Source organism: Diabrotica virgifera, chromosome 4 (assembly GCF_917563875.1).
Source record: "Diabrotica virgifera virgifera chromosome 4, PGI_DIABVI_V3a".
NCBI classification, from domain to species: Eukaryota; Metazoa; Arthropoda; class Insecta; order Coleoptera; family Chrysomelidae; genus Diabrotica; species Diabrotica virgifera.
In genome coordinates this window covers 202,751,526-202,765,664 of record NC_065446.1, presented here as the reverse complement: position 1 = coordinate 202,765,664, position 14,139 = coordinate 202,751,526, and the positions used below count along the sequence as shown (strand labels likewise).

The 14,139-nt window shown below is 31.7% G+C and overlaps 2 protein-coding genes across 2 annotated transcripts; both read right to left on the bottom strand.

Moving 5' to 3' along the window:
* Positions 1-11,382: 11,382 nt before the first annotated feature.
* LOC114346022 (carbonic anhydrase-related protein-like) lies at positions 11,383-11,991 on the bottom strand. Its single transcript, XM_028296828.1, is given in 2 exon segments — positions 11,383-11,630; positions 11,778-11,991. Coding segments are annotated over 2 exon segments (462 nt in total).
* An 850-nt stretch (positions 11,992-12,841) lies between these two features.
* Positions 12,842-13,876, bottom strand: LOC114345922 (carbonic anhydrase 2-like). Its single transcript, XM_028296734.1, has one exon. It carries the CDS (start codon positions 13,826-13,828, stop codon positions 12,902-12,904), a length of 927 nt encoding a protein of 308 aa, XP_028152535.1. The 5' UTR covers positions 13,829-13,876; the 3' UTR covers positions 12,842-12,901.
* Positions 13,877-14,139: the final 263 nt, after the last annotated feature.

Here is a 14,139-nt window from a genome sequence, read left to right as displayed (position 1 = left end):
CGGTGTCATCAGCGTAGAGTATTTTTATCTCTTTATCGCCCATTTTTTACCCTCTTTTTTTCTTCACTTGTTTTATCATTGCATCCAGCGTTATGTTAAACAGTAGAGGGCTTAGCGAATCTCCTTGCTTGATTCCTGTGTTTGCTTCTATATGGGTTCTGTTATTATTCCATTGACTTTCATTTCTATTTAATTTCGTATATAAATGTTTTCTATCAGTTTTATAATATCCAGTGGTAAATTTTTGTCATATAGTAGGTGTATCACGTCTTTTAATTGTATTCTATCAAACGCTTTCTCTAGGTATATAAAACAGAAAAACCCTCGCTTGTTATACTCTAATGATTTCTCCGCTATTTGTCTTATCACAAAAACTGCATCGTTATGATCTTCCCCTTCTAAATCCTCGTTGTTCAACCGATATATTTATGCACGCCATTATTTTCTTCATCAGTATTTGTTGGGAGTTTCAGTATAGTGCTTCGTAAATTTATCCCTCTATAATTACTGGGGTCTGCCCTATCACTTTTATTAAATAACGCTATCATCTGAGTGGTACTCCATTCTTCTGGAATTCTTCCTGTATTTATTATTTTACTTATCAGGATATTCAGTTCTTTGTGAAGTCTCTCTCCTCCGTATTTTAAAAGTTCATTAGCTATTCCATCTTTCCCTGGTGCTTTTCGATTTTTCATCTGTTTTAAGGCGTTCGTTATATCTTCCTCTTTACTTTCTGTTTGCTCATCCGATTCTAATCCTGGTTTTCCAGTTCTTTATGATTAGCTGTTTGATACAGGTTTTCTAGGTAAGTTGTCCATGTATTTGTATCAATATGTTTTACTTCTATCAATTCCTTCATCTCTGCTGTTTGACCTCTTTTATCATTTTCCACATTTCCTTTTGCATCCCGTATAAGTAGTGCTCCATCTCTTTTGAAAATGCTTACCAATGTTCTGTTTTCTTCCTTCTTACTATTGAGTTTAACTCATTTCAAACTCTTTTATATTCTTCACATATGTTTTTCTCGTTCTTTTGAATTTGTATTCTAGCTAGATTTTCTTTTTTCTTGGCATTTTATTTTTATTTCTTCCATGGGGTGTTCTATTTTTCTTTCGTATATGTTTACTTATCTTACGTTCTCCAAGTGCGTCCGTTGCTGCCATTTTGGTATTATCTCTAATCTTCCTCCAACTTTCTTCTATGTCTTCATTTGGTGTTATGTAGTTTTCGTTCAGTACTTTTTGCAGTCTTCTCTGGTATAGATCTCGTGTTGACAAGTCTTGTAGCTGTTCTACCTTTATTCTTGTCTCACATTCAATAGGGTCTTTTTTCCTGTTTTTTTTTGTAGATGTATTCTGATTTTTCCAAGTACTAGGTTGTGATCACTTCCGATATTAGCTGCACTTAAACATCTTATGTTTAGTACTTGAGAATGAGGGATGTTTCTGTTTGTCAATATATAATCAATATCGGATCTGTGTGCTCTTGTATTTTTGAATGTATATTTTTGTTGATCTTTGTGTCTGAAGAACGTATTGTTTATTCGAAATTCGTTCTGAGAGCAAAAGTTAATAAGTAGTTCCTAAAGAGTTTACAATAAATTATTCAGAATTGATTAACTTCTTGGGGATAAAACTGGATAATCGTCTATCTTGGTAAGACAATATACACTCACTCCGACTGTCAGCTCAAACGGGCTCAACTTAATGAAAAATATCTCTCATAAACAATGGGATGTCGACGTCCAAACTCTTATGACTGTTCACTGAAATTTGGGTTTCAACCTGAGATACAGTCGGAAAAATGAAAGAATACCCATGAACGAACATATAAAACACGCTGTATTTTCCTGTCATCATGTCGCAAAGAAAATTGCCCAGCGCAAGTACATGTAATAATAATTATTACATGTACCTGTGCTGTCCAATTTTTTGTGTGACACGGTGACAGGAAAATACAGCGTGTTTTTTATGTTCGTTCATGGGTATTCTTTAATTTTTTCTACTGTACAATACGCTAAAGTGTTACGTTTGGCTTGTTCTCTTGTATGTAATGAAAGCATGGATAATAAAGGCCAGCTCCACTAACAAACTTTAAGTCTTTGAAATGACGTGCCTGCACCGAATGCTTAAAATATCATGGACATACTTAGGGACATATTGCGAGGAGAACGATATACTTGTCGGCAACTGGAACTCGAAGGAAATATAGAGGGTAAGAGAGGTCTAGAAAAAGATGTCATGGCTGGGTAATATTCGCCAAATGATATTAATGAAATTACTCTTAATAAAATAATGTAATCGTGACTATCTAATATCTCACTTGACAATACAATGCACGGTGGACGCCTACGCAGAAATACACGGCACCTTTAAGAAGTAAAGTTAATAATAAATAATTCAATAATTATACTTAGTCACTATTTTCCCCCTAACTCGGAAAATATCGACGGCACGAAAAAACTTAGAAGAAATTGTTGGAAATCGCGATTGCAACCATTCATGAGTCCTTACCATTTTTCTCTCGAAGAGTTTAAATTGGCCGAGCGGGTTACTAAGTCAATTTCATTTAAGTAAATATGTTTGCAATATATCCAAACAAAATATACAATTATCAGAAGAAACTGTAATTAACGAAAATAACTACCTATTTTTTTATCGAGATTATGAGGCAAATAAGAAATGTACAATATCTAAAATCACCGAGTGAGTATTTTTCTCGTTAAATAAATTTTTTATTAAATAAATTATATTATTATATATATTATATAAAATTATTAAATAAACTTTAGAATATTTAATGATTTGTTTCAAGAATTCAAATTAGAAGACAAATTACAACTACAACATTATTCTTGCTAATTTAAAAACGAGTTTAGAAAGTAATACATAGGTACACTCCAATAATTATTTCAAAGATTGCCATTGTTATCGTTGAATGAGAACTCAAATTTAAATGCATCGAAAGAATTAAATAATTTTTATTTTAATCCGATCGACCCGACCGACCCCAAATTCCGATAACCAAAGCTACCTGAATACGGCCCATCGTTGTCTCAGGTAAATTCAATCTCGCACCTAGAAAGCTGCTAACGCCATCTATTTCTAAAACCACTGGTGTCGTACATAAACGCTCATTTAGTTTCGTATCTTCCAGTATATTTATCAGTCAACGCTTATAGTATTTTTACTACAAAAACGTTATTACGTAGGTCAAAATTTTTGACGTAAGAGAACTGTCAAAACATTAGAATGTGACTTTTCATATTGCCGTGTTTATAATAATCATAGCAATAATGAAAAGTCACATTCTAATGTTTTGACAGTTCTCTTACGTCAAAAATTTTGACCTACGTAATAACGTTTTTGTAGTAAAAATACTATACTTAACGCTTACTTAATTACATCCTTCTAATGAAAAAAGAGTGTGTGTACTTTGTACGCACAGAAGTTATACTTCTATTATCATGATTTCAACGAAATAAATATATTCTAAACAGTTTTATCGTATTTATATTTAAATAATATACCAATTTTAACACTTAAAGTAAAATACCAAAAATTAAAAATACCGTTAATAGTTACGTCATTGTTTATGAAGTGTAGCGTGTAGCCTGCCGCAGCGAAGTTGATTTGCCGTGATGAATAGTAGAAAATCTAAATAAATACATATATTTGCTAACAAATTATCAGTACCTACATATCTATGGTCGTCCTATATATAATCGAATTAACAAAAACACCATTTCATACTATATTCGCATTAATACGAAACTTATAAGATTTAAGAATTCTTTTACTTTTACACCAAATAAAAATTTCGTTTGACAGTAATGACAGAAGGCTCTTGCTTGCATGACGGCCGATTTCGATGTTTAATCGATAGTTGTTAGGTATCAATATTGAATACCTAATTACTAAATCTGTAAAGTTTTGATTTGTTTTATAAATATAATTGCAAAATACTACAGAATTTCATTTTCTGACATAAATTTAATTAATAATAACTTAAATTTTGTACAATATTTTTAATAAATTAAAGTAAATAAATTTTAAGGTCACTCAAATAAATAATCGATTACTGCCATCGACCACTTACATTCAATCTCAGTTAATTTGATTAATCGCGGCAGGTAAAGTAAAATTCTTCTTTCAGTACAATAAATTGTTACTTTACTGCCGCAAATGGCGGCAAATGAGTGCAATAATGAATGACTTTAGTGACGGTTGGCGATAAATATATTTATTTAGATTGTCTACGATTCATCAAGAGAAAAGCAACTGCGCAAGGATATACAGTTCATAAACAATGACGTAACTGTTAACGACATTTTTAATTTTTGGTAGATATTATTTTAAGAAAATTAGTTATTTAAAACAAAATAATGTAGAATTAAATTATTTAAAATATATTTATTTCGTTGAAATCATAATAATATAAGTATAATTTCTTACGTGCGTACAAAGTACACACACTCTTTTGTCATTACAAGGATGTAATTACCTCAGTAAGTATTAAGTAAGTGGTAATATTTTTTATGATTGGCGATAAAATTTTGTATTCATCACGTCAGTAAAGCCTCTTTATCGAACTCGTCTCTTACTCGCCTCGCTCGCTTCGCTCCCTCTGCTCGTAATATCAGACTCGTTCGATAACGAGTCACTTTACTGACTTGGTACATAAATAACTATAATATGGATAAGCTAAGTCTATATCTACAAGTAAATACAGTTTATACCAAAGCTTTTTTTCAGTGTGTCATTAATTTTGACGTCACAGGATTTTAAGAATGTCGGAATTCATTGCATGACATTTTACTTAAATCTGACAATTTCCAGTATATTTATTTTTATACAAGTATAAATTATACAAGTAAAATATTTATTTAAGTATACAAGCCAATAAAAAAGAGAAAGAAGAAGAAGATATTTATATTTATATGGATTATAAAAATAGTTATAATAAAATTTATTATAAAAATGCACATATTTGCCTGAACACTATTTTAATATTTTAATGAAAAAATCAATAAATATAAAATAAATTTTTTACTATAAAATGTCGAAATATACTAACATATAATGACAATTATTGTAATTTTACCCCCTGACATTGTGAATGTGTGCAACTACAGTCAACGAATACATAATTTTATGAGTTCTATGTATAATAATCAAGTAGTCCATGTGGTGAGACCGCTCCCATCTGAAAAAAATTTCTGATTCGGTTTCTTTCTGGATTCCTATTCAAAAATGCCCCCTTTAAACGAATCGGAAGGGTGCCGGGCGGAATTTTTGGGCAGAAATTGTTTAAACAATTTTTTCAAACAAATACAAAAGACCATGTTTTTTTTCTCTGGAACATATATTTTTAGATTTTTTGGGTCAATCTAAACAAGAAAGGTATCTTGTAATTTTTCACAAAAATTGATAATTTTGGAGTTATAGGCGATTTAACATCTGAAAAATGCCAAAATACGCATTTTCGAGGCTTAAAAACTCATATTTAAATTAGTATTTTTGACGTTCCCAGGTACTCAGATTGTAGACTGAACATTCAGCTCCACGATTCTGAAGAGTAATCGCATCTAACTTTAATTTATACCGTTGTTTTTTAATTGTAAAAAATGCGTGTTTATCCGATATTTTTGCCGGTGCGGCGGGCTCCATTTCAAAAATCTCCTATTTTCCTCCAAAAAATATTTTTTGAGGTTATTTGTGGTATTCTAAATAAAATAAGTTTCTTTCCATTTTTCTCAAAAGTTAATAGTTTTTAAGTTATAAGCGATTTAAAATCCGAAAAATGACAAAAAACGCATTTTTGATTTTAAATCGCTTATAACTTTAAAACTATTAACATTTGAGAAAAATGTCAAGAAACTTATTTTATTTAGAATGTCCTAAAGAATCTAGAAAAAATATTTTTCGGAGGAAAATAGGAGATTCTTGAAACGGAGCGCGCCGCACCGGCCAAAGAATCGGATAAGCACGCATGTTTAACAATTAAAAAACAACGGTATAAATTAAAGTTAAACGCGATCACTCTTCATAATCTTGAAGCTGAATATTTAGTCTTCAATTTAAGATCTGGCAACCTCAAAAATGCTAATTTGAATATGAGTTTTTAAGCCTCGAAAAGGCGTATTTTCGCATTTTTCATATTTTAAATCGCCTATAACTCGAAAACTATAAATTTCTGAGAAAATTTACAAGATACCTTTCTTGTTCAGAATGACCAACAAAACTCAAAAATATATGTTCAAGGGCAAAAAAACGTGATCTTTTGTATTTGTATAAAAAAATTGTTTAAACAATTTCTGCCCAAAAATTCCGCCCGGCACCCTTCAGATTTGTTTGAAGGGGACATTTTTGAATAGGAATCCACAAAGAAACCGAATCAGAAATTTTTCCAGACGGGAGCGGTCTCACCACATCGACTAAAGGACGTATGCTTGTTTCTGTCACTTGTAATTTAATGCATTAGAGATAATTCGATGAACTATAATAACGCACTGGAAGAAGGGTTTGGTATAAACTGTATATATATTTTCTTCCATGGACAATCCAACCACAGATTGAACAATGTATATTCCAAAAAGTACAAAGATTTGAGAATCTAAGTGTAACAATAGACAGCTGAAACGATAGCAGCGCAGAGATAACTACTGAAAGAGTAAAAGCAGGCAATAGAGCATATAAGAAATATCAAACATATCAGCAAAAACACCAAAATGAAAATATGTAAAACTGCAATCAGACCTGTCATAACTTACGCAGCAGAGACAATGTGCCTGACTAATGAGGAGAACAGATGCTAAAAAAATCCAAGATGGAAAATTTAAAGACTTTTTTAAATGAGATAAATAATCAGATAAATGGATAAGATATCGTCCGACATATCAAGGATGGAATGACTCGAGCATGCATCAAGACGAGAACGAAATAATATGTACAGCTGGTCCCTAAAAAACTGATACGACTCTTAAAGCGTGTTTTGTAGAAAATTGAGCAGTGTATTTTGAAGAATAAATACTGTATTTACATACTGTCACTGTCTCTGCCAAATCTTAAAATTTAATATATTGTTGGGTTAAGTCGTTTGTTTTATTCCTTAAAACATAAAAATGATAACAACAACCCTATTTTATGTAAAAACTATCGTTTATTTACTCTTTATAAAATTCAGGAATTCAAAATAATATCAAAATTTAGACCTTAATAATTATTACAATTTATGAATCAACATACGTAATCAGTAGTTTGTTGTTTGTTTCTTTATTTTACTATTTGTCTGTCATAATAAATCTTATACAGGGTGTCCCGAAAAGATTGGTCATAAATTATACGAGACATTTTGGGGTCAAAAATAGTTCGATTTGTTACCGCCCTTTGAAGTTACAAAATGAAAATCGATTTTTTTTCATATATCGAAAACTCTTAGAGATTTTTTATTGAAAATGGACATGTAGAATTCTTATGGCACCAACATCTTAAAAAAAAAATTAAAGTGAAATTTGTGCACCCCATTAAAATTGTATGGGGGTGTTGTTCCTTTAAACCCCCCCAAACTTTTGTGTACGTTACAATTAAATTATTATTGTGGCACCATTAGTTAAACACAATGTTCTTAAAACTTTTTTGCCTCTTAGTACTTTTTCGATAAGCCAGTGTTTATCGACATATTTTGAAAATTTTTTTGAATCCACCACATATTTTTATATGGTTTAGTACGATTATAGAGACCTGTTAATAATCTGAAAATTTATTTATAATTTACATTTTTAGGTATATTTTGAAAAAGAAGCCACATCTCGATAAAAGGTGATCTGTCAAAAAAAGACCAAGAGGCAAAAAAGTTTTAAAAACACTGTGTTTAACTAATGGTACCACAATAATAGTTTAATTGGAACGTACACAAACATTTGGGGGGTTTAAAGGAACAAAACCCCCATAAAATTTTTATGTAAATATATTAAAAAAGAAGCCGCATCTCGATAAAAACTGGCTTATCAAAAAAATACTAAGAGGCAAAAAAGTTTTAAAAATGTTGTGTTTAACTAATGGTACCACAATAATGATGGGGAAACCCCCATAAAATTTTTATGGGGTGGACAAACTTCACTTTAATTTTGTTTTAAGATGTTCCTACCATATGAATGATACATGTCCATTTTTAATAAAAAATCTCTAATAGTTTTCGATATATTGAAAAAAATCGAATTTCATTTTGTAACTTCAAAGGGCTGTAACTTTTTTTATGAGCACATTTGTACTAAGGTAAGTTAGGTTCAATCGAACTATTTTTGACCCCAAAATGTGTGGTATAATTTATGACCAATCGTTTCGGGACACCCTGTATAATGGCAGATCAATCAAACACACTTCTCAAAATGATCAAATCTTACTGAGCAAATCTTACTGAACAAATCTTACATTGCTCAAAATGATCAAATCAAGAGTCGTATCAGTTTTTTTAGGACCAGCTGTACATTAATTAAGAAAATATTAAAATGAAAACCTACAAATGCCAAACCAAATGGGGTACAAAATAACCGGTTGAGATAGGCAAATGAAATTTGGTGGGTTTTAAGAAGTAGTTATTTCGAATATTTTGAGATACGATTAAGAATTTTATATTTACCATTGGCGTGCATACGGGAAATATGACGTAAATTCTTGCGACGAACCATTAGTTCAATACGCACGAAAAATTTACCAGTGACGACGCGGCTTGAGAATATTAAGAGTCTGCTTGGATTTCGCACATGTGCTATGGCATCTACCGATCCACCCTTAGAGTAGGGAGAATTTTAGACTTCCCTATGAAAAGTGTAAAATTCTCCCTACTCTAAGGATCCACCTGTATGTGGCTATTGCAGCAGTCCCTTTACCATCAACCATGTCCGCAAACAATGTTAAAATCATTGTACTTAAATAAAACACTACCAGTTGGGAGATATATGCATGGAATATTGAACGAAACTGAGAAATAAGCAAGTATGTTTGAATATTTAAAGTATAAAACTGAACGAATTAGGGCTTCTAATCGTCTAAGTGTGGCTATACTTCTTGAGCCAGGTTAAAGAAAACAACCAGTACAGCTGTTTTCGATGAATTTTTGTGGTTCCTTCGATAGTGGCGTATTTCCATAGGTAGAGTTTCAATTTTATTATGTAATTATTCAAAAACTGCTAGTACTTCAATATGAATGTGTATTATTGTTAATGCAAAAACATTATCGAATGTTACATGTCGATGTTAACAAGTGGTTGAAATAATTTATTTGCTCTGAATCGTAATGAAAACCTATCACTTACAGTTTTGAAATCGTGTGTGCTCTGAGATCGACCTTCTCGGTCGGCGGTTGAAAGTACAAAAGGCCTAGTTTTGGGTGTGCAGGAAACTCATAGGTTCAAAGTTGACCAAACAGGCCAGGTAGTGTTGAAAGAGTTATGAGCGTTGTTGCCAAGATAAGATGGTTGATTAAATTCAAACAATAAAATTGTATTTGTAACAGATTATTACAATATATTAATATATCAATCGTAATAGAATATCTCACGACCATTGATTGGCTGCACGGTAGTGGGTTCGTCTTTATTTTACCATTGTATCCACAAACTTTTCTAAATTGCTTTACTTGGTCTGACGGTATTATCAACGGTTCAGGTTTGACTATCCAGATAACGCCCTTCGTACAAAGAGGAAATGTAAGTGATCCCACAAAACAGAAATATTCCCGTTCGAATACTGGCATTAACAATGAAAAGTAACTGGTTCAATACATAAGCAACTCAGTCATTTTGAGATACTCAATAGCATTAAATATAGATTCTAAGGAAGGATTGTCTGTCGAAGTCACCATAAAAACGTAACTTAATATTAAAAGACTGTGATTTTTTGCAGCTGTTAGAATATCTTCTTGAACTGTATTGCTTTTAATGAATGCCGCTTGTAGTTCCATAGAAAACCTAGAAAAGTTTATCATATGTTCTAGTCCTTCATAGTCGTTTGGTCCCCAACGAAAACGTAAATTTACAAAACAATAATCGGTTGTTAAAGGTAATATAACTAAGAAAATTCTGTTGTTGTTTGCCCATGATCCATAGAGCAAAATGTTATGGCTATTATAATAATTATACACTTTGATTTCTGACGCAATTACTTAAAATTCCTTGAAAAATATTAATGGTACTGTCGATTCAAATCATACTACTCTTACTGCAGCGTCTAGAAGATTTATTGGTGATTGTTGTTCATCTTCTGCTTCGGTAGGCATCATCTCTTGGTCTCCATTTCATTATCTCCTTTGTCCCTCTGTTACCTTTTTTTTGTATCGACTAATTTTAAAACGTTTCCATGATCAATATTGTTCTGAAGCTATTGCCTTGTGGTATCTTAATGCCATTGAACTAGTTATATTGGGAATAACCCACAATTTTATTTTGAACTTAATTTTATGTGACATTTTTATTTCCACTTCAGAAATAAGTGGAAATCAAAACATCAAAACAAACTTATTTTAAAGTAAAATTGTAGCTTAGTCAAAAGAAAAATAGTAGTTTCCATGCTTAGCCGTGCAACATGGTTAATAAATACCATCTTCTATAACGGTCTCTGTATATAATGAATATTCTAAATAAAAATTACAGTTATATAAATAAATCAATCGTAATAGAATATCTCACGGTCATTAATTGGCTGCACTGGTCGTGTATTAGTTTTTATTTTACGGTTGTATCCACAAACCTTTCTAAATTGCTTTACTTGGTCTGACGATATCATCAATGGTTCAGGTTTGACTATCCACATAACTCCCTCTGTACAAGGAGGAAACGTAAGTGACCCCACATAACAGAAATAGTCCCGTTCAAATACTGATTACAGAGTAACTGGTTCAATACGTAAACAACTCATAGGTATTTTTAGATACTCAGTAGCATTAATTATAGGTTTTAAGTGAGGATTGTCTGTCGAAGTCACCATAAAAAAGTAACTAATATTATAAGATTATGATTTTTTACAGCTGTTAGAATATCTTCTTGAACTGTATTGCTCTTGATAAATGCTGCTTGTAGTTCCATAGAAAACATAGAAAAGTTTATCATATGTTCTGATCCTTCATGGTCGTTTGGTCCCAATGAAAACGTAAATTTACACAACAATAATCGGTTGTTAAAAGTAATCTAACTAAGGATGGCCTTCGAAAACAAGTTAAAATCAAAACATCAAAACAAACTCATTTTAAAGTAAAATTGTAGCTTATTAAAAAAATAGTAGTTTCCATGCTTATCCGTGCAAAATGGTTAATAAATACGAACTTCTATAACGGTCTCTGTATATGATGAATATTCTAAATAAAAATTAAAATTATATAAACAAATCAATCGTAAGAGAATATCTCATGGTCATTAATTGGTTGTACTGGTCGTGTGCTAGTTTTTATTTTAACATTGTATCCTCAAACTTTTCTAAATTGCTTTACTTGGTGGGACGATATCATCAATGGTTTAGGTTTGACTATCCACGTAACCCCCTCCGTACAAGGAAGAAACGTAAGTGATCCCACATAACAGAAATAGTCTCGTTCAAATACTGGCATTAACAATGACAAAGTAACTGGTTCAATACCTAAACAACTCATAGGCATTTTGAGATACTCACTAGCATTAATTATACGTTCTAAGTAAGGATTGTATGTCGAAATCACCATAAAAACCTAACTTAATATTAAAAGATTTTTTGCCGCTGTTAAAATATGTTCTTGAACTGTATTACTTTTAGTGAATGCTGCTTGTAGTTCCATATAAAACCTAGAAAAGTTTATCATATGTTCTGATCCTTCATAATCGTTTGGTCCCCAACGAAAACGTAAATTTACAAAACAATAATCGGTTGTTAAAGGTAATCTAACTAAGGAAGGTCTGTTGTTGTTTGCCCATGATCCATACAGCACAATGTTATGGCTATTATAATAATTATACACTTTCATTTCTGATGGAATTACTTGAAATTCCTTGGAAAATATTAATGGTACTGTCGATTCAAATCTTACTTCTTTTACTGATGCCTCTAAAAGATTTATTGGTGATTGTTATTCATCTTCTGCTTCAGTAGGCATCATCTCTTGGTCTCCATTTCATTATCCCTTTGTCCCTCTGTAATCTTTTTTGTATCAACTAATTTTAAAATGTTTCCATGATCAATATTTTTCTGAAGGTATTGCCTTGTGGTATCTTAATGCAATTGAACTACATAGTTATAAAATGACTAAGTTTTCACTAAGTTGTAGTAGCTGCAAATTGTAGAAACCTCGGAGGTGTAACCAGAGAAGGTTCCCATTGTTTTCATTCTGGTCGGATGTAGAATAGCATTATGTTGTTTTATATGCCATTAGAGTGAAAACTTAGTCTTTTTGCTAGCAGTTGCCGCTAGGGCATCTATGCCATTTCGTTAGTTGCAATCCGGGACTACACGCTGGGGTTTGTTTTGGTTGGATCACGGAGAGCAGCATATGTGCCTCCTGATGAGAGACTAATAAGTTTCGAAACCGGTAGAGGTGATTGCTGCACTCTCTGATTGGACTAGAATATGGTTCGGCTGTATTTTCCTTTTGCAATGAAATTGAAAATGATTATTCATTTTTGAACTACATAGTTATATTGGGAATAATCCACAATTTTATTTTGAAACTAACTTTATGTGACGTTTCGATTTCCACTTCGGAAATAAGTGGAAACCAAAACATCAAAACAAACTAATTTTAAAATAAAATTGTAGCTTATTCAAAAAAACATAGTAGTTCCCATGCTTATCTGTGCAACATGTTAATAAATACGAACTTCTATAACGGTCTCTATATAATGAATATTCTAAATAAAAATTACAGTTATATAAATAAATCAATCGTAATAGAATATCTCACGGTCATTAATTGGCTGCACTGGTCGTGTGTTAGTTTTTATTTTACCATTGTATCCACAAACTTTTCTAAATTGCTTTACTTGATGCGGCGATATCATCAATGGTTCAGGTTTGACTATCCACATAACCCCCTCCGTACAAGGAGGAAAAGTAAGTGACCCCACATAACAGAAATAGTCTCGTTCAAATACTGGCATTAACAATGACAGAGTAACTGGTTCAATACATAAACAACTCATAGGCACTTTTAGATACTCCATAGCATTAATTATAGGTTCTAAGTAAGGATTATCTGTCGAAGTCACCATAAAAACGTAACTTAATATTAAAAGATTGTGATTTTTTGCAGCTGTTAGAATATCTTCTTGAACTGTATTACTTTTAATGAATGCTGCTTGTAGTTCCATAGAAAACCTAGAAAAGTTTATCATATGTTCTGACCCTTCATAGTCGTTTGGTCCCCAACGAAAACGTAAATTTACAAAACAGTAATCGGTTGTTAGAGGTCCTCCAACTAACGAAGGTCTTCTGCTGTTTGCCCATGTTCCATACAGCACAATGTTATGACTATTGTTATACACTTTCATTTCTGACGGAAGTACATGAAATTCCTTGGAAAATATTAATGGTACTGTCGATTCAAATGATACTACTTTTACTGGTGCCTCGAAAATATTTATTGGTGATTGTTGTTTACCTTCTGCTGCTTTGAATATTTTGCTCCAACATGATGGCCCATTGGTTTCACTATAATTGTAAGTACTAAAAGTAAATTCTTCATTATTTGCTGGTTGACAGCATCTTTTATCGTTTACAATATCGTACACGTATAAAAGTGAAAGCAATAACACGGCTAGTATAAAAAAGTAATGGTAAGATTGCAAGTCTGGTATATGCAACTCCATTCCTGTAAATTTAGTTACAAAAACATATTTAACCTCTCAATTTTGACAAATTATGGACACATGCCAAACCAATATTATATAAATATAAGTTTTTTAAGTGAAAATGGCATATGACTAATTTTTATTCTTCTAATTTTTTATAAACTTTTGGTGCCTAATCGAAAGGAATACGCGGTAAAAAACTATATTTTTACTACTAACAAGAAGTTATTTTTGGGGAGGTCAGAATGTCAAAAACGGAAAAATTGTAAGAACAAAAACTTTCTTAAATAGTTCTTCAAGGATCATCAACGGAAGTAATACAAGTAATC